General features: G+C 67.1%; 8 protein-coding genes across 8 annotated transcripts; 3 read left to right on the top strand and 5 right to left on the bottom strand.

Moving 5' to 3' along the window:
- Positions 1 to 285: 285 nt before the first annotated feature.
- RHOBADRAFT_53134 (uncharacterized protein) lies at positions 286 to 3,480 on the bottom strand (the record flags this gene model as incomplete). Its single annotated transcript, XM_018416687.1, has 8 exons — positions 286 to 447; positions 531 to 1,025; positions 1,101 to 1,424; positions 1,488 to 1,748; positions 1,814 to 1,926; positions 1,995 to 2,079; positions 2,144 to 3,060; positions 3,390 to 3,480. The coding sequence occupies 8 exons, from the start codon at positions 3,478 to 3,480 to the stop codon at positions 334 to 336; spliced, it is 2,400 nt and encodes a 799-aa protein (XP_018271151.1). The 3' UTR covers positions 286 to 333.
- Positions 3,481 to 3,674: 194 nt separating this feature from the next.
- Positions 3,675 to 7,669, bottom strand: RHOBADRAFT_53133 (uncharacterized protein; the record flags this gene model as incomplete). The annotated part of the gene is made up of 8 exons (XM_018416686.1): positions 3,675 to 5,010; positions 5,077 to 5,443; positions 5,523 to 6,256; positions 6,326 to 6,584; positions 6,657 to 7,145; positions 7,211 to 7,414; positions 7,487 to 7,501; positions 7,611 to 7,669. 8 exons carry the CDS (start codon positions 7,667 to 7,669, stop codon positions 3,886 to 3,888), a joined length of 3,252 nt encoding a protein of 1,083 aa, XP_018271150.1. The 3' UTR covers positions 3,675 to 3,885.
- Positions 7,670 to 8,019: 350 nt separating this feature from the next.
- RHOBADRAFT_64906 (uncharacterized protein) lies at positions 8,020 to 8,715 on the top strand. Its single transcript, XM_018418608.1, has 3 exons — positions 8,020 to 8,090; positions 8,237 to 8,293; positions 8,482 to 8,715. Coding segments are annotated over exons 1-3 (207 nt in total). The 5' UTR covers positions 8,020 to 8,088; the 3' UTR covers positions 8,630 to 8,715.
- An 84-nt stretch (positions 8,716 to 8,799) lies between these two features.
- On the bottom strand, positions 8,800 to 9,442 carry RHOBADRAFT_66336 (uncharacterized protein). The gene is made up of 2 exons (XM_018418943.1): positions 9,394 to 9,442; positions 8,800 to 9,309 (listed from the first exon to the last, which is right to left on the bottom strand). Exon 2 carries the CDS (start codon positions 9,272 to 9,274, stop codon positions 8,993 to 8,995), a length of 282 nt encoding a protein of 93 aa, XP_018271148.1. The 5' UTR covers positions 9,275 to 9,309; positions 9,394 to 9,442; the 3' UTR covers positions 8,800 to 8,992.
- A 1,364-nt stretch (positions 9,443 to 10,806) lies between these two features.
- On the top strand, positions 10,807 to 12,344 carry RHOBADRAFT_53131 (uncharacterized protein; the record flags this gene model as incomplete). Its single annotated transcript, XM_018416685.1, has 6 exons — positions 10,807 to 11,097; positions 11,186 to 11,332; positions 11,480 to 11,589; positions 11,656 to 11,813; positions 11,885 to 12,032; positions 12,125 to 12,344. The coding sequence occupies 6 exons, from the start codon at positions 10,807 to 10,809 to the stop codon at positions 12,294 to 12,296; spliced, it is 1,026 nt and encodes a 341-aa protein (XP_018271147.1). The 3' UTR covers positions 12,297 to 12,344.
- A 231-nt stretch (positions 12,345 to 12,575) lies between these two features.
- On the top strand, positions 12,576 to 15,415 carry RHOBADRAFT_35930 (uncharacterized protein; the record flags this gene model as incomplete). Its single annotated transcript, XM_018413317.1, has 6 exons — positions 12,576 to 12,773; positions 12,977 to 13,032; positions 13,103 to 13,310; positions 13,380 to 13,410; positions 13,593 to 14,835; positions 14,924 to 15,415. 6 exons carry the CDS (start codon positions 12,576 to 12,578, stop codon positions 15,402 to 15,404), a joined length of 2,217 nt encoding a protein of 738 aa, XP_018271146.1. The 3' UTR covers positions 15,405 to 15,415.
- Positions 15,416 to 15,843: 428 nt separating this feature from the next.
- On the bottom strand, positions 15,844 to 17,450 carry RHOBADRAFT_31666 (uncharacterized protein; the record flags this gene model as incomplete). The annotated part of the gene is made up of 8 exons (XM_018412982.1): positions 15,844 to 16,016; positions 16,115 to 16,216; positions 16,301 to 16,495; positions 16,599 to 16,829; positions 16,909 to 16,972; positions 17,045 to 17,129; positions 17,201 to 17,331; positions 17,397 to 17,450. 8 exons carry the CDS (start codon positions 17,448 to 17,450, stop codon positions 15,844 to 15,846), a joined length of 1,035 nt encoding a protein of 344 aa, XP_018271145.1.
- Positions 17,451 to 18,069: 619 nt separating this feature from the next.
- On the bottom strand, positions 18,070 to 19,298 carry RHOBADRAFT_64902 (uncharacterized protein). The gene is made up of 6 exons (XM_018418607.1): positions 19,225 to 19,298; positions 18,859 to 19,134; positions 18,736 to 18,786; positions 18,597 to 18,665; positions 18,462 to 18,530; positions 18,070 to 18,353 (listed from the first exon to the last, which is right to left on the bottom strand). The coding sequence occupies exons 1-6, from the start codon at positions 19,234 to 19,236 to the stop codon at positions 18,306 to 18,308; spliced, it is 525 nt and encodes a 174-aa protein (XP_018271144.1). The 5' UTR covers positions 19,237 to 19,298; the 3' UTR covers positions 18,070 to 18,305.
- Positions 19,299 to 20,817: the final 1,519 nt, after the last annotated feature.

Genomic DNA, 20,817 nt, shown 5'->3' with positions numbered 1-20,817 from the left:
CACTGGGTCACTGTCTCTCGGAAGCCGAAGCAACTCTAGCACCGGACGAGCGCGGAGAAGCGTAACCGAGTCGAAGAGAAATCGCCTCGCAGTAAGGCTGCGTCGTCCGACTCGTCGTTGACAAGCCTGACGACTCGCCGGCATGCTCGTCGCTCGTCTCGGGTCGATGCCTCGACCCTGAGAGAGAGTGAGAGAGACCGAGCCCTCAATTCAAAGCTGCGAGAGCCAGAGCCGGACGAGAAGCTCGAGCCGGAACTTTCCCTCGCGAATGCCGACGAGAAGAGAGACGACGACAAAGAGACGTGGTATTGCAGAGGCACACTGTCCAGGTACTCAGTCGCGCTGATGCACAGTTGCCTTGGGGGCCGCGAGGTTCTCCGTGTACTCCTCGACCCACCGAGCGCGATCGTCCGGGACGTGGTCAAACTCGAGGTAGCGCTTGTCGTTCTGCACGAAGGGGGCGCACACCGCGTCAGTGACCGGTCGAGAAAAGAGACAGAAAGAAAGAGAAGAGAGAGAGGCGGGCGCACCTTGAGCACGGCGTGGATCGCCTTCAGGTCGATCTGCTCGGCCATGTCGCGCGTGTCGGGCTCGTCGTCGTCCGACTCGTCGTTCCTCGTGCCCTCCTGCCCGATGAGCGCCACCTTGTCCCTCTTTTCAAGCTTGCGCATGCGGCCCCAGTGCTCGAGGATCGGGCTCTCGCGCAGCATCTGCGAGAAGTCGTCCCGGGCGCGCTGCGTCCGCCGCGCGATCGACGCCGTGTACAGGTTCTCGAGGGCGTCAAAGTCGGTGCCGACAAGGCGTGCGACGTGCGGGTCGGACGAGATGGCGGGGAGGACGTCGTGGAAGGGGGTCGTGAGCTTGGGCGAGTGGGCGGCAAAGAGGGCCTCGACGTCGGCGACGCGCGAGCGATGCAGCTTTTGCTGGTGCTGCTCGAACAGGCGACGCTTGTCGGACGGGTACAACGCTTGAGCGTCGAAGCGCGGGTCGCGCGAGAGGGACGGCACGAGGTCGTCAAAGTGGGCCTGAGCGAGCGAGGGAGAGAATCAGGTCAGGACGGCGTCGCGAACCGAGGCGAGGAAGGAGAACGGTCGACGCACCTTGTGGTCGCGCACTGCATCGATGAGGAGCTGCGCAAACTCGCGTTCGGCCTCGTCCTTGCCGAGGTTGCTCCTCGCGACGTTGGCGCTGCGCTCGGCCCTCGCCTTGTCGGCCCGGACCCGCTCCTCGCGCTCTCGCAGCGACGCAGCTGCTCGCGCCGCCTTGTCCTCCTTGAGCGCCGGAGCCGAGGGCGCCGACGTGCTGGTAGACGGGCGGTTGCCGCCCGACGAGAGCGCGGCGAGGTGCTTGTCGAAGAGCTGCTCTCGCAGCGACGACGACGCGACGGCGCTGTATCGTGGGTCCGAGGCGTGGCGCTTCTTCACCTGTAGAGCCGAGCTCGTCAGTACATGCAGAACGAGCGGGAGGGAGAGAAAGAGTGGACGCACGTCGGTCCACTTGTCGCCCGGCCGGATCTCGCCGTCCTCCCTCAGCATCTCGCCGAACTCGCGCTCTGCTCGCTCGGCCGCCTCGCGCTTGCGCTCGCCGAGGTCGCGCAGGTACTTCTTGAACTCCTTCTCGCGGTCGCCCTCGGTCTTGCCAAAGTCGCGGTACCGCGTGTCCTTCTGGTGCGCGCGCTTAAAGTCGCTGAAGTGGGAGCGAGTCGAGGTGACGGCGGTCGACAGGAGGGAACGGAAGCCGACGAGAGGCTGCATGGAGCGACGTCAGGTCATGTCGCTGACGACGCAAAGGACAGGAGAGAAAGGTCACGCACGTCGACCTTGATGCCGCTCGCCGCCGCCGCCTTCTTGGCCGCACGTTGCGCCCGGATCTTCTCCTTGCAGAACTCGTCGAACAGGTCGCGGCGCTCGCGAGTACTCTTGACGGCTGGCGGGACATTCGACGTCAGTGCCGGTCGAGCGGGAACAAGGGGAGAAAGGGAGAGACGGGCGTACCGTGGTACCGAGGATCGTTGACAAACTTGGCGAGCTCGCTCTCGAAGGGCGCCATGGCGTTGATGTCCTTCTCGCTCAGCAAGACCTGCACGCACGTTGACAGAGTGTCAGTATCGCTCATGCAGGACGGGAGGACAGGCAGGGCGCACCTTGAACATGGCCGCCGCCTCGACGGCGTTGACCTCGAGACGCTGCGCCTGCGCCCTCGCCTCCTCGGCCGCCGGCTCCTCCGTCTCGACCTTGCCCATCTCGCCCTGCGCTCCCTCCTCCTCCTCCGCCGCCTCCTCGGCCATCTGGGCCGCGATCGAGCGCTGCCAGTCCTCGTCGGCGAGGTCCTCGAGCGACGACACGACCTTGGCCTTCTTCTTCTTCTTCTTCGGCGGCTCGTCCGACGTTGACGACACCGCGGAAGCGGCGGGCGGCGCCATCATCTCGGGGACGCTCGCGCCTGCGCCGTCGTCCGCCCCCTCGATCTCGAGCTCGAGCTCACCGCGCTCGTGCTCGTCCTCCTCGTCTCGCCCGCCTTGCGGCTCGTCCTGCCCAGCCTCCTCCGCCTCGCCGGCGGCGGCGACGGGAGCGACAGGCTCGTCATGCTCGGCCTTGCGCTTCTTGCTCGCCGCCGCCGCCGCATGGTCGCGCTCGTCTCGCTCCTCGCGCTCGACCCGCTCCTTGTCCTCGCGCTCCTTGCGCTCGAGCGCCTCGACCTGCTCCTTGATGTCGTCGGGGACGGTCCACACGCTCTCGCGCGTCTCCTTGTTGTTGTAGAAGACGTTGCCGTGGTTGGTCGTGACACGGACCCAGTCCGAGCCCTCGATCGGGAGCTTCTCCTTGGGCTTCTCCTTCTTCTCCTTCTTGGCCGGGGCGGACGGGCCACTAGTCGAGCCGAAGTGGAGCGGTGGGAGGGCGGTGGCAGGTGGTGGCGCTGCGGCGACGGGGAAGCCGGGAGGAGGGGGAGGGGGAGCGCCGGCTAGCGGGAAGCCAGGCGGTGGGGAAGGAGCGATGGGGCGAACGTAGGTCGACACGTTGGTGATCGGGTTGAACCAGTACGGCGCGCCAGTCGGCGCCTCTGCGAGAGGGCAAGGTGGGGGAAACGACGAAGGTCAGTGAGTGGTCGCGTCGCGCGACGGGGCCAGTTGCGGTGCGATGCTGGGCGCGCAGGCCGCTCGACATGCTCTTGGCGAGCTCCGCTCGGCGCGGTCTCGCTCTGCGAGAGCTCGCAGACCTCGAGACGTGCGAGGTCGCCCGGCTTCGAGACCATGCCGCCTCGCTCGCTCATCTCCTCGTCCACCGCACCCGCCGGCCCAGCATGGCGCGGGAAGGCTCTGGATGCTGCACCGGCCGACCAAAGCCCGCTCGAGAGCCGAGAACTGAGACGAGAGGGCGAGAGCGACTCACTGTGCTCTGTCCAGGGCGGCGGCACGGGCGGGAGCGTGTGTGCGCCTGCTAGCGGGAAGCCAGGCGGTGGCGGCGGCGGTGCGCTCGACATGGCGGCCTGTCGATAGGCGGCGAGATGGTGGTCGAGACGAGCGTCGACGACGTTCGAGGAGGACGACGTCCGACTCTGAGATGACGGCTCTCGTCGCTCGCAGCTTGGTCCCGAATGCTGCTTGGTGTGGGCTTCGTGTCTCACCTTCCTGCGGCGCTCGCGCTTTCCAGAGCGCTTCTCGGGCGAGTCCGAGAGGATCGTCTCGCAAGTTGAGCGAGCGAATCGAGTGGAAATGACCGCGTTCCTCGACTCGTGTGGCTCAGAAGCTACAAGAGAGGGGACGAGGGAATAGAGAACATCTGGCGAGGGCGAAGCGAGACGCCGACGAGCCTGAGCGAGAGCGCACCGGCCTGCGAGACGTGCCCGCTCGGCCCTCGCCGAGCGAGCCTCCTCGAACTGCTGCCCTCAGTAGCTCATCCAGTCGTACTGCTCCGCCGCGTCGCCGTACGACGCCGCCCCGGCCGACGCGCCATCGTCCCTCGCCCCAACGCTCGCGGCGAAACCCTCGCTCAAGCTCCCGCTCTCCATCCCGAGCTGCTTCTCAAGCGCCGACCAGTCGAGCGCACCCAGCGCGTCGGCGTCCACCTCCATACCGACACCGGCATGCGTGACGCCTGGTGCGCCGAAACCGGCGGTGGATCCGGCGCCCGTAAGTCGCGGGAAGGGCTCGAAAGCTGGGAACGAGGTCGAGGTGTCGAGGGACGGCGGCTCGGTCGACGACGGTCGCGGGACATGAGGATGGTGATTCGGGAACGGGGGTGGGGCCAGGAATGGGGGAGGGAGAGCGACAGCCGTCGCAGAAGTCGACGTCGGCAATGTCGGGGAAGGGTGGCTGAATGTCGGCGTCGGGAAGGCGCTCATGTCGGCCGACGACTCGAGAGGCTCGCCGAGGGCACTCGTCGCCAGCTCGAGGAACGAGGAGAAGGCCGGGGCGGGTGCTGGACGAGCGGCGGGGTGCCGCAAGGTGCTTCTTGAGGAGGACGGCTCGGCGGACGGGTGGTCGAACGCGAAGCCTGCGCTCGGGCCGCCGTGCGGCGGGCCCTCGGCTTGCGGCGTTGACGGCGTGACCTGGGCGAGGACGGCCGACAGCAGCTGTGCAGCGCTGCTGAACGGGCCCGACGGCGGCGGCGACGGCTGCCCTGCGCCTCCTGCGCCTCGGGACGCGCGGCCGATCACCTCGTCCTGCGCCTGCGCCGTCGCCTGCTGGCCAGCCTGGCCCCACGTGCCCGCCTTGAGGATGAGGCGCAGCGTCTTGGCGTGTACCGCGGCGGGATGCGCCGGCGTCGGCGCGACCTGGTCGAGGAAAGCGGCGCCGAGCGACAGGAGGACGGCGAGCTTGCGGCCGGGAAGGACAGCGCGTTGGCGCACAGGGACGTCCTCGGGCCGGCTTGCGCTCGATGACGCCGGTGCGGCAGGCGGGTTCGGCGACGACGTGCCCGAGTCGTGCGGTTTGTCGAGCGTGGTGAGCTCGCAACGCGAGAGGCCCGAGTTGCAGATCTTGCTGAGGAGGATGAGCGGATACGCGATGCCCTGCGCGTGGAAGAGTGCGTCAGTAATGTGCGCGACGAGTCGCAGAGAAAGTGGACGGCGGCGCACGACGCAGCTGACGGGGTCGTGCGACGTCTTGGTCGCCTCGGCGACGGTCGCGTCGACCGTGAGCGGCTCGCGCAGGCCCGTCTCGGGATTTGGAGGAGGCCACTGGACCCGGCGGGAGCCATCGTACGCCCTGCCGGGCACGATGATGCGGCTCTCGACCGAGACGTCGAAGACGAGGCGCTCGGCGGCGTCGAGGGCCGTCTGGATAAAGCGCCACTCGGCCGACGACAGGTTCGACGCCATGGCGGTGCCGGTGCTCGGCGCGACAGGCACAAAGGGCGGGCCGCCCGTTGGTGCTGGCGAGAGCGGCGGCGAGGGCGAATCTTGGGCGGCGAGTCGTCGAGTGCGGGTCCACCGGTAGAAGACGCTGCCGCGGTCCGAGATGTCAGTCTCATGAGGCTCGAAAGACTCGTGGGGAGGAAGAGGAGGCAGGGAGGAGGACGCACGACGCGTTGAGGATGGCCTTGCAGAGGTGCTTGTTGCCGAGCGTGGTCCACGCGATCTTGTCGCTCGCCCCGCCCTTCTCGCCGCCGACGAACGCTGCTCTGAGACGCTCGACCCAGTCGAGCTCCCACGCGTCGATGCGCCGGTTGAACTCGTCCATCTCGCTCTCCCACTCGGGCTTCCACCGGCACGGCGAGGGCCCGGCCGCGACGACCGAGTCGCCGGTGCACGCCCAGGCCGAGCGCATGGCCTCGCGCACGACCTCGTACAGCTCGACAAACGCGGCGAGGCGCACGTCGCTCGCCTGCAAGTTGAAGCCGGCGAGGGCGCGGGCCGTGCGCAGAGCGAGGGCTGCCTCGCCGTTCGAGAAGTGCATGGCCCGGCCCGTCGTGAGGGCGCCGTGGACGTCGGCGACGAGTGACCAGTACCACAGGCGCAAGTCGTCGATAGCGTGTTGCGCGACGGGGTCGGACAAGACGTACGCCGAGTCGAACTTGCGCCCTCGCGCAACGGCGTGCCGCACGGCGGCGGCAAAGGCGTGCGGCGCGGTCGACTGGACGTTTAGGGTGCGCAAGAGGTGCGTCTCAAGAACCCAGAGCGACGCCGACGAGACGGCGTTGTTCTTGTACTGGCGCTCGGCGGACGAGGTTGGCGGGGACGACGAGGTCGAAAGAAAGTGGGCGTGCTGGACGCTCTTCCACATGATGAGGAGCAGGAAGGCCCGCGCCGTGTCGGTCTGCGAGTGCGTACGAGAGAGTCAGGACGGACGCTGGCGGTCTCGAGGCGAGGAGGGGAAAGAGCTCACGGTCACGTCCCTCCTGCTCGTCGAGATGACGATGGGCGCGACGAGCTCGTTGACGATGCCGGTCAGGCCGAGGTACACGCGTTTGCTATGCTCGCCTGGAGCGGGGAGAAGGAAGTAGGCGGTCGAGAGGAGGATCGAGTGGAACAGGAGCGGCGACCTCGCGCGCACGGCTTGAGGCGAGTACAGGTCGGGGACGGCGTGCGTGTCGGCCTTGATCGCGGGGAACAACGGCGTCCATGGTGCGAGTCGAGTGAAGAAGCTGCGTCGGGAGAGAGAGCGGGTCAGTCTCGGACGGCCTGAGGACGCTTTCGGGAGGAAGAGCGAGACGCACATCTCGAACGTCTTTTCAACCTCTTGCGCCGTCATGACGCCGCGATCGAGAACGTCGGGTCGCGTCCAGCCCTCGCTCTGGAGGATGCGCGCGACGAGGCCCTCCTCGTACTGGCTCGTCGACGAGCGGGCGTGCTCGTTGCCGTTGTCGCCGTCGACGCTCGAGCCGGGCCCGTCCTCGCCGATCGACTGAAAGGCGGCCAGGCCCGACGACGTCACCTTGTGCAGAAGCTCGACAGCGTCGTTGATGGCCTGCACGGCCGTTTCGCCGACGTCGGTCGCTCGTGCCGGGCCCTGCGCCGCGTCGCCGCCTCGGTCCGAGCCCGACTGGTGGCTGTTGCCGTGCGGCGACGGGCCCTCGTCGGGCGACTCGGACGAGCGCGACCCCGTCGGCTGGCGCAGAGGCGAGGACGTGGACGAGAGGCCCGACAGCTGGAGCGACGAGATGGCCGACTCGATCGAGCGCAGGCGTGCGGCCATGTCGTGAAGCCTGCAGGCCCGGAGCGGTCAGGGCCGCACGACGAACATCGAGAGGCAGGGAGTCTCGAGACGCACAGGTTGTTGGTCGGCGTGTCGAGCTGAGCCTGGCTGGTCGAGGCCTGCCGAAGCGGCTGCATCGTCGAGGCCGTTGGTGCGAGGGCCGCCGCGACTTTGGCCGTCTTCTTCGGGCCTGCTGCCGCTCCGACGGCGTACGTGCACGGGAGCGAGTAGAGCATGCATCGGCGGCAAGGGATCATGGACGGGCCGTCGCACTTCTGCCTGCACGAGATGAGGAGTCAGCAACCTGGCCGAGACGGCGCAGAGAAAGCGGACGGGTCATCAGCGGCGCACTTGACGAGTCGACAGCTGTTTGTGCTCAAGGAGGGTCAGCTCGACGGTCCTGGCGGCGGTCTGGCACGGCTGGCGGTGGTTCGAGGTTGACTGCGGGTGGGGGAAGAGGGAGAGGCGGGCGTACGGGTCGCAGGCGGCGCGAGAGCGCATGGCTTTGCCCTTGCTGAAGCTTGCGTCGTCCATGCTGCAGCCGTGCACGAGCTGGTCGTTGTTTGACGGAGCGAGATTCATGCGCGGCGATCAAGTTGCCCCACTTGGGCGGCTCTACCTCGACGACCACCGCCTCGATGGCAGAATCAGCACCACTACCGTCCTCAACGCAGCAACTCGACCCGGGTCCCCAAGCAGCAGCGCCCTCCGTCGCCGCCGACCACCCTTCTCCCCTCGCCTCCTCGTCAACCTCTCTCGCGACCCCGGCTCCGCCAACACCCACAGCGACTGCGACAACCACCGTCGCAGAGTCGCCCTTTGACAATCCCGCGTCAGAAGCAGCGCGAGCAGCTCAGGCCGCGAGCCGGTGGAACGGCCTCTTGCGGTGGGCGCGGGGAGCGAGGCTCGGAGGACAAGGCGGTGCGCCAGCGGGCTGGGATTTCGCAACCGGCATGTGCGTCGAATCCTTTCCCTCGACCCTCCCACGGTCAGCAGAGCAAGCTGCGCGCGGCGCAGGCGAGCTTTCGCCCCTCATCGCGCTGCCTCGTCGGCGGCGCCTTCCCCCGTCCCCTCACTGACCTTCTCTGTCGACTCGCGCAGGTATCATGTGCCTCGAGATTCGCCAGAATGGACGGCGGGCGTCAACCGCGCAACTCTGTGCGTCCCCTCACTCTCCCCTCTGCGTTCCCTCCCGGCGCGCTCGTCTGACGCTCTCGAACCGCAACCACTCCTTCCTCCCCACCCTCGGCAACCCTCTCCTCCCTTTTTGGCTTACCCGACTCGCCTCGACCGCCGACCTGTCCTTCACCCCGCCTGCGCCCTCTTGCGTTCGCCCTCTCTTTCAGCGACCCGTCGGCATCAGCACCCGTGCTCACCCTGCACACAGCCGACAAGCTATCGCACCTGAACCCGGATGCGGTCATGTCGGACGACGAGGGTGGCGGAGCGGGCTTGACCGAGAGTGGGCGGCCGAAGCGGAGGGCGGTGCGGTAACGGCTCAAGACTCGAGTTGTGCAGCTGGTCGAAGCGGTCGTCGTTCCTCGTCTTGTTGTCCTGCAGTCCAGCATTGTTCTCTCGCCTCTCGATCGAGCGGTCGTGGCCGCGCTTGCTCGGAGACGCGCTCTCGAATCTCGCCTCGTGCTCTCGGGTCTCGCGGCAGAAGAGAGGCATCGTGGTCGCGTTGCAGCAGATACGAGAGACGGGTGACGCCGACCGAGACCCGAGGCCGTGAGAGAGATAGAGATGAGGCGTCGGGAAAGGAGGGCGAGGCGAGGAAGGAAGAGGAGATGAGAGGAGTGTGGACGACATTCGCTCAAGCCGGCGCGCTTCGCCGGTTCCTCGACAGGGAACCGACACTTAGGCGAGCATAGCGGCGGCGAGCGCGCCGGCAGCGACGGCGGCGCCCCCGAAAAGGGTCTTGCCCGCCGCCGAGTCACCGGACGCGCTGGCGGACGGCGCACTCGCCGACGCCGACGCCGACTTGCTCGCCTGGCTAGCGGCCGAGCTCATAGCCGACGACACCGAGCTCACGCCGCTGCTGACGCTCGACGCAATGCTCGAGACGGCGGTCGCAGCGCTCGACTCGGCGGCCGCGGCGGACGACGTGGCGCTCTCGCCGGCCGACATCGAGCCCGACATGGACGAGGCTGCCGACGTGCACGTGTTGCTGATCGCTATCGACGGCGAGCGGGACGAGAGCGGGTCAGTCACGGCTAGGCGCAATACAGAGAGCGAAAAAGAGAAAATGGGGGACGGACTGTCGGCTTGGGACGGCGCGTCCTCTCCAATGCAGGCCGCGCAGGCATTCATGCCGCTCAGGAACGACTCGGAGCACGCGCAGGCGAGCGTGGCGGCGACGTCGCTGACATCAGTGGCGCACGACGTGGCCGAGTCGAGCCAGGCGGGGCAAAAATCGCCGCACTGGCCGTCGCCGGCGGCCGTGACGGCCGCCGTGCCGAGGGCAGTCGCGGCCTCCATGGCGGCCGCAGTGTCGGAGGCGAGGTCGCGCTTTGCCATGAGGCGAGTGAGGTCGGCGGGCGTGAGCGCGAGGGCTGTGCGGCGCGGTTCAAGTGAGCGTCCGACGCCCGCGAGGAGAACAAGGGGAAGGAGACGCACCTGAGCCAGCGAGAACCGCGAGGGACAAGAGCGAACGAGCGTGCATCTTGGGAGGTGGACCGTGGCGGGATGAAGGAAGAGAGAGTGAAGCCACCCAAGCGCAGCTGGGCCGCCTCGTCGAGAGAGGACGCACGGTTCGCCCGAACGCCGCAATTGACAGACGGCGGCGCGTGCGCGCGTACAGGGGCTCAATCAAGCAGGCCGGAGCTGAAGCCGGGCCGCGCTCTCCCATTGAGGAGGCGACGAAGCGCAGCGCGTGCGAGGGAGAGGTTCGTGCGGTGCATCGCGTGCGCTCTCGGCGACAGCCTCCTTTGTCAACGGGCAGCGCAGGTGCTCCACGTCGGTCAGAAAAGTGGACGAAGCTACACGAGCAGAGAACGACGCCTTAAGCGAGAACGAGGCCAGCTGAAGCTGCGGAACGTCGACGGAGGAGGAGGAGGAGGAGCAGGAGCGACATGTGCCGAGCCAAGGGGTGGATCCCGCCTCGACCGGAGTGGGCGAGCAGCCCTAGCAAGCAAGCTTGAGCCGCGACGCGCTCGCTCCGCAACAGAAGGAGAGTGCGCGCGAGCGAGCCTGAGCCGGTCGACCTGGATCGGGCTCGCAGTTGATTCGAGAAGCGCGAGTTCAAGCAGGAGAGCTCCTTTGTGCAGCAGTGCAACGACGAAGCAGCTTCGACCGCATCGCAGCGCCCAGGCGCGAGATTCAGAGGACGAGGCGAGTCGAGGGGGAGGAGCGGGGGCGAGGGGAGCCGGCGGCACCTTGCGGCCGCGAGCGGATCCACAGGCTGGTCGATGCTGGGGAGAGAGCTATTCGCAGTGCCCTGCGCGCTTCGCATGCGTGGTTGAGCGTGACATGTACGAGCGAGAGCTTATGCATCAACCTGAGCTGCTCGTCGACCCTGTCCACCTCCAGCCACACTCGACCAGGTGCTTGCGACAGCCCACCACGAGCATATCCTGTCGACCAGCACCCGCCCCACTCTGCGACCAGCCCTCCTCCACATCGTTCCTCGCCCGCTCCTCCTCCCCACCCCGCGCTCCGTCGTCACCTCCACCATGTCCGCCGCGCCCGCACCAAGCTCTGCCGCGCCGCGCGAGAAGGCCATCACCGAGGACGAGGCCAAGCTGTACGACCGCCAGCTCCGCCTGTGGGGTGCCGCCGCCCAAGCCCGCATGCTCGCCGCCCGCGTCCTGTTCGCCGGCAGGTTCCGCGGTCTCGCTGTCGACGCCGTCAAGAACGTCGTGCTCGCCGGCATCGGCAGCGTCACGCTGCTCGACGGCGAGGACCTTGCCGAGGAGGACCTCGGGAGCAACTACTTCGCGCGCGAGGACGAGGTTGGCCAGAAGGTGCGCCCGGCCACAGTTCTCTACGTTCTCGAGTCGGTCCAGGCGTACCGACAAATGCGAACGCTGACCCTCGTACCTTTATCTGCAGCGCGTCGAGGCGTCGGCTCCAAGGGTGCAGGCGCTCAACCCGCGCGTCAACCTGTCGACCGAGACGGACGCGGCGCTCCTCTACAGCGAGGCGTTCCTCGAGGGCTTTGACCTTGTCGTCGTCACCGATGTCGATGCACCTACGGCGGTGCGTCTCCTTCTCCTCGCTGTGAACCCGCCGTCGCAGCACACGAACTGACCTCGTTCGCCCCTCTTCCCTCCTTTTCTTCCCGCCCCTCGCGCATCCACAACCTCCTCGGCACATCCTCTTCGTCTGGGTTCGCGTGTCGTACAGCTGCGGGTCAACGACCTGACGCGCAAGTTGGGCAAGAAGCTGTTCGCGGCGGGCAGCGTCGGTCTCGATGGGTGGATGTTCGCCGACCTCCTCGAGCACGAGTACATCATGTGCGTCGCGCGCCCTCTCCCTATCGCCTTGCCGTGGACCTACCTGACGTGCTCTCTTACCTGCAGCGACAAGCACGTCTCGCGCACGCCGGGCGAGACGACCATCGTCCCGACCAAGCAGACGCTCGCCTACGTCCCCCTCTCGCTCGCCCTCGCGCACTCGTTCGCCAGCATGAAGAAGCGGGAGCTCAAGCGCACGGGGACGGTCCTGTGGGGCGTGCTCGGTGCGTCCTCGCTCCCTCCCTCTCGTTCGTCGTCCCTCGTCGAGCTCGCCTGAGTCTTTCCCGTTCGTCAGCCCTGTTCGCCGCGCAGCGTCATGCCCACCCAGCACCCATAGCGCCCTCGGCTACTGAGGTCTCGGAGGAGGAGCTCTCGCAGGCCGCCAAGAAGCTTCTGCCTGAGCTCGGCGCGAGCGAGGACATGCTGCCGAGCGAGGAAATCAGGTGCGTCGCCGCGCTCACCCAGTCTCTCGACGCCTCGTTCTTTCCTCAGTACCGGGTCCTGACTCTCTCCCCCTCTCTATCCCCTGCCGCAGCCGCCTCGCTGCCCTCCAGAGCGCCGAGTTCGCCCCCTCGTGCGCCGTCCTCGGCGGCCTTCTCGGGCAGGACATCCTCAACGCGGTCGGCGGCAAGGAGGAGCCGGTCCGCAACCTGTTTGTGTTCGAGGGCGAGACGGGGCAGGGCCGGGTCTGGGCACTCGGCGTGTAGACGGTGGACGAGGCGCGCGAGAGGAGGACGAACGCAGCCTTTTCTGACCTCTCGAGCTCTGCGGCAAAGCTCTCGTTCTTCTCTCGAGAGTCCGAGTCGTCCAGCGAGAGAGTCCTCGAGGTGCAGGCAGGCAGAGAGAGTTAGACAGAGATCCGTAAAGTCCCGACGCGATTGGCTCGCACGCGCCCGAACTTGGGCCTCGTCGTCGCCGGCCGCCGCTCTCCCTCTCTCGACCACAAAGCCGCACTCGCCTCTCGCCAGTGCGCCTCGACTACAGCCATGCCCGCATCTCTGCTCTCCCGTGCTGCGCGTGCGTCCCCTCGTCCCACTCTCCCCCTCTCTTGCCCCCGCTCACCTCGACCTGTTGCTCCCTCCCTTGGTGCAGGCGCCACCCCGTCGCCGCTGCGCTCCTTCTCGACCTCGGCCGCCCGTAGCCGTGTCGTCGCCACCTCGCCCGTCAAGGCCAAGGAGGTGCCCGTGAGTCGCGCTCGCCAGCTCGTCGTCGTCGCCGCCTCGCTCGCCCCGATCGCGCCGGTCGAGGCGAGCCGCGGCGCCTCCATCGTCGGCCCTCGACAGCCTGTCGGGCCTGCGACTGTCGTGTGCATCGTCCTGACACATCTTGCCTCCCCTCCCACCCTTGCCCGACCCGCCATCGACGCCCCCGCTCGACCTCGAACCAGACGACCATCTCCGGCAAGTACCCGCTCATCGAGCACGAGTACGACGCCATCGTCGTGTGCGTCCTCTCTCTCTTTTGTATCTCTCTGAGCATACGGTCTTGACGAGCCCTGGCCCCGCTCCCGCAGTGGTGCCGGCGGTGCCGGTCTTCGCGCCGCGTTCGGCCTCGCCGAGTCGGGCCTCAAGACGGCGTGCATCACCAAGCTCTTCCCGACGCGCTCCCACACGGTCGCCGCTCAGGGCGGCATCAACGCCGCCCTCGGCAACATGACCGAGGACGACTGGAGGTGGCACGCGTACGACACGGTCAAGGGCTCGGACTGGCTCGGCGACCAGGTGCGTCCTCCCTCCCTCTGCCGCCCTTTGCGCCTCGTCTACAGGCACTGACGTCTCTTCTTCCCGCAGGACGCGATCCACTACATGTGCCGCGAGGCCCGTGAGTCCGCGATCCTCCCCCTCTCGCCGACCCCGCCGATCTTCCCGACTGACCCTTCTCGCCCATTCCTCCTTGTCCTTCTTCCCTGCGACCTCGACCTCCTCCTTCCACCTCTCCCCTACCCGTTCCCGCTCAATCTCGACCGCCTCGCCACCGTCCGTCGCTCGCCTCGACCTGCCCAGCCAACTCGGTCCTCGAGCTCGAGCACTACGGTCTCCCGTTCTCGCGCACCAAGGAGGGCAAGATCTACCAGCGCGCGTTCGGTGGCCAGTCGCTCAAGTACGGCAAGGGCGGCCAGGCGTACCGCTGCGCCGCCGCCGCCGACCGCACCGGCCACGCCATGCTCCACACCCTGTACGGCCAGTCGCTCCGCCACAACACCGAGTACTTTATCGAGTACTTCGCGACCGACCTCATCATGGAGGACGGCGAGTGCGTCGGCGTCATGGCGTACAACCAGGAGGACGGCACCATGCACCGCTTCCGGTCGCACCGCACCGTCCTCGCGACGGGCGGATACGGCCGCGCCTACTTCTCGTGCACGTCGGCCCACACGTGCTCGGGCGACGGCGCCGGCATGGTCTCGCGTGCGGGCCTCCCGCTCCAGGACCTCGAGTTTGTCCAGTTCCACCCGACGGGCATCTACGGCGCCGGTTGCCTCATCACCGAGGGCTCGCGCGGCGAGGGCGGCTACCTCCTCAACTCGGAGGGCGAGCGCTTCATGGAGCGCTACGCGCCGACCGCCAAGGACCTCGCCTCGCGCGACGTCGTCTCGCGCTCGATGACGGTCGAGATCCGCGAGGGCCGCGGTGTCGGCCCGGACAAGGACCACATCTACCTCCAGCTGTCGCACCTCCCGCCCGACGTCCTCCACGAGCGCCTGCCCGGCATCTCGGAGACGGCCGCCATCTTTGCCGGCGTCGACGTCACCAAGGAGCCCATCCCCGTCCTCCCGACCGTCCACTACAACATGGGCGGCATCCCGACCAAGTTCACCGGCGAGGTCCTCACCGTCGACGAGAACGGCAAGGACAAGGTCGTCCCGGGCCTGTACGCCGCCGGCGAGGCCGCCTGCGTCTCGGTCCACGGCGCCAATCGCCTCGGCGCCAACTCGCTCCTCGACATTGTCGTCTTTGGCCGCGCGTGCGCCAAGCACATCGCGAGCGAGCTCACGCCGGGCAAGCCGCACAAGGCCATCTCGGACAAGGCCGGCCTCGAGTCGATCGAGGCGCTCGACCAGATCCGCACCTCGTCGGGCTCGAAGCACACGTCCGACATCCGCCTCGACATGCAGAAGGCCATGCAGCGCGACGCCGCCGTCTTCCGCACCCAGGAGTCGCTCGAGAACGGCGTCAAGGAGATGGAGCGCGTTCGCGGCACGTGGAAGGACCTCGGCATCAAGGACCGCTCGATGATCTGGAACTCGTGCGTCCCCTCGCCTCTCTCTTTCCTTCTCTCCTCTTCCCTCGCCTCGTCCACCTCCCTGACGCCGGCACGTGTTCCACTCTCGCAGGGACCTCGTCGAGGCGCTCGAGCTTCGCAACCTCCTCACGTGCGCCGACCAGACGATCGTGTCGGCCGAGGCGCGCAAGGAGTCGCGTGGCGCCCACGCCCGCGAGGACTTTACCGAGCGCGACGACGAGAAGTGGATGAAGCACACGCTGTCGTTCCAGAAGGACGTCACCGACTCGAGCCGCCTCTCGTACCGCGACGTCATGTCGACGACGCTCGACGAGAACGAGATGAAGGCCATCCCGCCGTTCAAGCGGACGTGTGCGTCCCACCCCTCTCTCTCTCTCTCGCCTTCCTTCTCTCGGCGTGTCACTGACTCGTCGTGTGCCCTGCAGACTAAACTCGTCGTGCTCGAACACGGACCTGAACGGAGGAGAGACGGCGCTCGCAGTTTTACCCCTTTCTCCCACCCGCACCCTCTCACGCCTGTCTCTCTTTGCCCGTCCCTACCTTTCGTGCCCTTCTGTAACACATCGACCTAGCATCCAGTCCTCGTGCGCTTTTGCGAAAGCGAGAGCCGAGCGAGAAAGAGAGCGAGAGCATGCGGCTGGACCTCCTCGTCGAGCCGCAGCGCGAGCTGCGTCCTGCCTTTGGGCCCTGTTGGCGTACTCTAGCGCTCAAGGTTTAGCTGCGACGTCGACGTACAGCGAGCGAGCTGGCAGCTGTTCCCAGTTCAAACTCGACGACGCACGTGCCCTCTCTCCTCTCGAGCCGGTCGTCGACGCTCCTCTCGCTGCACCTCTCGCTCGCGGGCTCGCCGACTCTCGAGAGCAGGCGCACGGCAAGAGCTGGGTATAAAGGCGCTGATGGCCTTTTCAGGTGGTGCAAGAGGGGGCAGAAGTACATGGAGCTGTGACAAAGATCCCTCCTCCCCTTCCCCTCCTTCGTCCGCGACGACGACGACGACGCGCATGACCCGACTTATGCCATGCGGTACTCCCTCCTCTCGCTCGTCGGGTGCTCGCCCTCGCTCTTGTACTCGACGACGATGTCGAGATCGCGAGGGTTGCGCGCGTTGGGCGCGACGCTCATCGTGCCCTCGATCGACTCGCCCTGCTGCAGCGTGATCATGTCGCCGAGGTAGAAGACGGTCTCTGCGAGAGGGGCGAGGGACAAGAGAGAGAGAGAGGGTCAGGTGGGGCTTGAACTGGGACGCCGAGAAATGAGAGAAACAGGAATAGTGAGGACGCACGCTTCCAGTGAGTGTACTTGGCGTGGGGGCCGGTAGAGAAGCTGACGGGCTTGTGGCACGAGCGGAACGCGCAGTCGAACCAGCCGAGGAATGCGTGAACGTCTGCGGGCGGAACCGGGCGTGCGACGAGGTCAGAGCCTGTCGACGAGGAGGAAAGGGTGACGATCGAAAAGGGCGAGGACGCACAGTCGTTGCGAGTCGCGGTGAGCTTGAACTTGGTCATGAACGTGAGCTGCTCCTTGGTAACCTTGAGGAGGTCGAACGTCGCGAGCTTGCACGGGTTGGTGACGACCGACTTGAGGTCGACCGTGTCGACGAGCGGTTCCCGGAGCGCAATCTCCTTGATGCACGAGTAGTCGAAGCCGTAAACGTCGTCCCAGACTGTGGCGCGAGGAAGACGAAGCGTCAGTGAGGTTGACCGGCATCGGCGAGAGCGAGAGGAGGCGCCGAAAGAGACAGAAAGAGGAAGAACGGCGCGACGCACAGCCAATCTTCTCCTCCTTGTACTCCTGGTCCTCGATGGCCGCCAGGTACAGGGTCGCCTCGTCCGGGAACATGAGGCCGCCCGGGTTGAGGTACCGGTCGCGCGCGTACAGGACCGAGTCGAGCATGGATTCGTAGAGGAGGAAGTAGCCCATCCACTCCGAGATGATGATGTCGACCTTGTCGACGGGGAGGACGACCTCCTCCATCTTGCCCTTGATGAGCGTGATGGCTGCAGGCAGGCGAGGGGCGTCAGAAGGTCGGCTCGAGGGTGAGGCAGTCGAAGGAAGGAAGGGAAAGGAGAGACGCACTGTCGGCGAAACCGTTGGCGGCGACGATCTTGGTCGCCTGGTCGATGATGTTGGACATGTCGACCTGTGGGAAAGAGACACGAGGTGAGCAGGGCGGTCGCCGAGGAACCGCGAGGCGAGGAAAGAGGGGACGCACGCCGATGACCTTCTTCGCGCCCGCCTTGGCCGCGAACATCGAGAGGATACCAGTACCGCAGCCGACGTCGAGAACGACCTTGTCCCTGCGAGTGCGGGGCGTTCGCAGTCAGTACGCGACGACCGCAGGACCGACGGAAGAGCGAGAGACACGCACTTGAACAGGTGCTTGTTGTGCCACATCGAGTTGCGGTAGCTCAGGGTGCGGACCTCGTCCTTGAGCATCTCCTCGTGGATGCCGAAGTGGGCGTACGAGTCGGCGTAGTAGTCGGCTGAGGTAGCGCCCGCCTGTTGACGAGGAGAGGGTCAGTCGGGAGATCGAGTTGGACGACGACGGCGAAAGGGGGACGCACGACGGGGACGGCGGCAACGGTCTCGGTGCCAGCGGCAGCATTGACGGTGGTCATGTTGACGCTAAAGCTGTGGGCGAGGGCAAGAGAGGTCAGTCGGGCATGCAGAAACCAAGGCGTTGATGGGGCGAATGGCCTCAGGTCCCGCGCCGCCCCGCACCAGAGCAAGCCTGCGGCTCTGCTCGCCTCGACGCTCCAAATGCCGCCCTGCGCGCGCTCGCCGCCGACGTGCTGGTCTGGCGCCGAGACGAGGCGGTGTTGCCCGCTGATGGCGAACGGCGTGCGCGACTGTGGCCCTCGCCGGACGTCGATCGGCTGCCACGCCGTGGACCAGGAGGCTCACGAGCGCACACGGCCCACGCTGACGGCTGCAGAGGTGCACGTCGAGGCGGGATGGAGGCGGTGGAGCTCGACGGGCTCGTCGCCGTCGCGACGACGAGCTGGGCGCGGTTGCGGGTTGCGCGGCTTGCGCAGGGGCGTGGACCTTGGCGTGCGCGGAGTGGTGCGACTCACGATGGATGCTCTAGCAGGATGCGAGCGGGTACGGAGAGCGAGCGAGCGTGTCCCTCCTCGTCGCGCTCGTCTCCCCCGCCGACCCGAGCTCAAGCCGCTCTCCGCTCGTCGGCTGCACCGCCCCCGCCTGTCTCTCGAGTCTGCTCTCGGTACACGCGACTATGCGGCAATCATTCTGCGGTTGCACAGGCCGAGGGAGGTATCTAGGGCGCGGGCCGGCTTGAACCTCGCGAGGGTTTTGGGGAACGTGGACGACTGAGAGAGGGAGAGCGAGGGAGAAGGGAAACTTGCGCGGGCAAAGGTAGGTACAACATGACGACGACGAGCGAGCCCTCGACGACCTTGGACTGACGGCGGCGGTGGCGGCTCCTGGGCGGACACGGTGTGGTCGAGCGCTGCTCAGCCGAGCGGGCCGAGGTAGTCCTCCTTGATCGTGCCGATGCAGAACTGCGGGCGTGCGTGCGGGTCAGTTCGGGCTGCTCGACCTCGAGAGCGCGCAAGGCGGCGGCAGGAGAGAGGAGAGGGCAGGTGGGAGAGGAAGAAGCGCAGACGCACAATCTCGGTCGCGTCGACTCGGGTGCCGACAATCTTCAACCGGATCTTGGTGCCCTTCTGGATCGTCAACTGCGGGCAAGGAGGTCCAGGGGTCAGTCCGGGCATGGGCGAGGAAGCGAAAGCGGCTCGGCGCACCGTGTCTTCCGAGCTCGAGAAGCACGGCGGGTTCGAGTTGGGGTCGAAGCTGAAGTCGGGCGGGACGAGCTGCGCGTGCGGCAGGTTCTCGAGTCAATGTCGAGGCGCCCTGACAGAGAGGGAGAGGAGCGGGACGCACGTGAGTCGAGATGAAGCACTGGACCGGGCCGACGTCGACAAAGATGCCCATCTGCAAGGGAGGCCGCAGTTTGTCAGTGCCGGCGCCTCGCTCATGGGCAAGAGAAAGTGAGAGAGGACGCACCTTGTTGACGCTCGAGACGACGCCGTCGACGACCTCGCCTCGGAACGGCCGGTACACGACGGCGCGGTACTTGAGCGAGAAAACGGCCTGGCCGTCTTCCATGATGCGCCCTCGCCACGAGCCGTCCTCGGTCTCCTCGTTGATGACGGCGACGACGTAGCCGAGCCGGCCCGAGCACGATCCTTCGACTTGTCGCCGCAGCTCGTTCGACAGGTGACCGCGCAGAGCCTGGTTGAAGTAGGACGGGTGCATGATCAGGTCCTGCGTGAGCAGTTTCTGCGAGCGCGGAACAAAGTCAGTGAGCTCGTGTGCTGCGCTCCCTTGTGCGGGACAACGAGAGGAGAAGAGGGGGCGGGGAGGACGCACGAGGAAGAACATGGTCGGTGAGGGCTCAGGGCGCGTCGAGCCGGGTGCCGCGAGGAAGTGGATCGAGCTGTGACAGGTCCTGGTGGTGCTGGTGGCCTGGGTGGGCGGTGCAAGGAGGGAGGGAGCAGCGAGTTCAGCGAGCTGCGTCTCGAGTACGAGGGGGGCTGCTGCTGGCTGCCACTGCCGCCACCGTGTGCACGTGCACCGTGTTGTCCCGAGGCTGCGTGACCCTTCACAGCCTCTGCGTGCCCCCTCGAGCCCGACCTCATCTGCCTCCTGGACCACAAGCACCGCTCCGACTCGCCCACCGCGTGCTGCCGAAGCCGTGCGGGTGCGTGGCGCTACCGCGAGACGAGGTGTAGGCCTCACCAGGTGTGGTGCTGCTGCTGCTGGTCGCGTGTCGAGGGCTGCGGCGGGTGTTGACCGGGGCTGGGAGGACGACGAGGTCGGCGAGAGGGGAGGGACGAGTCGGGGCGTGCGCGGTGGGCGTGTCGGTGTCGCGGGTGCGTGCAGCTAAGCCGACCCAGAGCAAGCAACAGGTTTCGCGGCAGAGGGCGAGGCGAGCGACAGAGCCACACCTCCTTGCTCTCCTCCTCCTCGTCGTCGTCGTCCGCTCCCGCAACTCTGTGCCCTCCCCTGATGAGGTACAGCTCGCCCTTTACAGCTTAGTAACGGGCTCCTCACCACCCGCGACCAAGCTCGAGCCTCGCAATCGGCGGTCCAGGTGCGTCCAGCCCGCTCCTCCCGTTCCCCAATCTCCCGTCTTCCCCCGTGCGCAACGAGCCCGCCTGCAGAGCCTGACTAGAGCGTCACGCTCCTCTTGTAGTACGCAGCCCCTCGGTCCTACCCCCCGACCCGCCGTTGTCCGCCGGCTCGCGTCGCCCCTCGACCTCCCCTCCCCTCCCACCCCGCTTTGGCCTGGCTCGCGGGCAACGCGAGCACGTTGCCGACCGAGTCTGACCGTTGCCTTGACTCTCTTGTCTCGCAGACCCGCCAACGTCTTGCCCGCATACCAGGCGCCTCTCCTTGTCGCGCTCCCCCTTCCTGCCGCCCCCGTCCTCTTCCCTCGCGCGCCGGCTCGCCGCGGACACCGGCAGCGCGTGCTTCACCCGCATTACCTCGACAACTCGGCTATACGTGCGTCATCGCGCCGGTCGACAGTGCCTGGCACCCTCGCCGTCAAGGTGCGCGCGGCCTACTTAGCCTCGAGCGCCGAGCGTCTCTCGCCTCGACACGCCGTCGCCGTTGCCTGCTCTCGGCGACCACTCGCGTCGCACGCTCTCGTTACGCACCAGAAGCTCGAGCGCAGTCTGTCCATGTCCTTCACGGGCCGACGGCGTCGAATCTCGAACCTCGAGTCGAGTCTCGTATCAACCTGTTTCTCGTCGCGGCGTCGGTGCGCTCGGCCGGCCGTGGGCTGTGTCGGTCGGCGCCGGGCCTTTCAGTGCATGGGTAGGGTTAGGGTTAGGGTCAGGGTTAGGGTTAGGGTTAGGGTTAGGGTTAGGGTTAGGGTTAGGGTTAGGGTTAGGGCTCTGAACGAGACGGACGTCCACCTGGTTCCGCCCATAGTGGGGGGGGGGGGGGGGGGACTCC

Source organism: Rhodotorula graminis, assembly GCF_001329695.1.
Source record: "Rhodotorula graminis WP1 unplaced genomic scaffold RHOBAscaffold_6, whole genome shotgun sequence".
In the NCBI taxonomy this organism is placed as follows: domain Eukaryota; kingdom Fungi; phylum Basidiomycota; class Microbotryomycetes; order Sporidiobolales; family Sporidiobolaceae; genus Rhodotorula; species Rhodotorula graminis.
The sequence above is the reverse complement of the archived record's forward strand: the minus strand, read 5'-3'. Positions and strand labels throughout refer to the sequence as shown.

Excerpts from the sequence above, each read along its gene's own strand:
- RHOBADRAFT_64902 (XM_018418607.1), bottom strand. Across the intron at positions 18,531-18,596 it reads TCTCGAGCTCGGAAGACACG|TTGACGATCCAGAAGGGCAC; the intron begins GTGCGCCGAGCC and ends CCTTGCCCGCAG. Across the intron at positions 18,354-18,461 it reads GAGTCGACGCGACCGAGATT|TTCTGCATCGGCACGATCAA; the intron begins GTGCGTCTGCGC and ends GCACGCCCGCAG.
- RHOBADRAFT_66336 (XM_018418943.1), bottom strand. The coding sequence starts at position 9,274 with ATGTCGGGCTCGATGTCGGCCGGCGAGAGCGCCACGTCGTCCGCCGCG.
- RHOBADRAFT_64906 (XM_018418608.1), top strand. Across the intron at positions 8,294-8,481 it reads GGCGTCAACCGCGCAACTCT|CGACCCGTCGGCATCAGCAC; the intron begins GTGCGTCCCCTC and ends CCTCTCTTTCAG.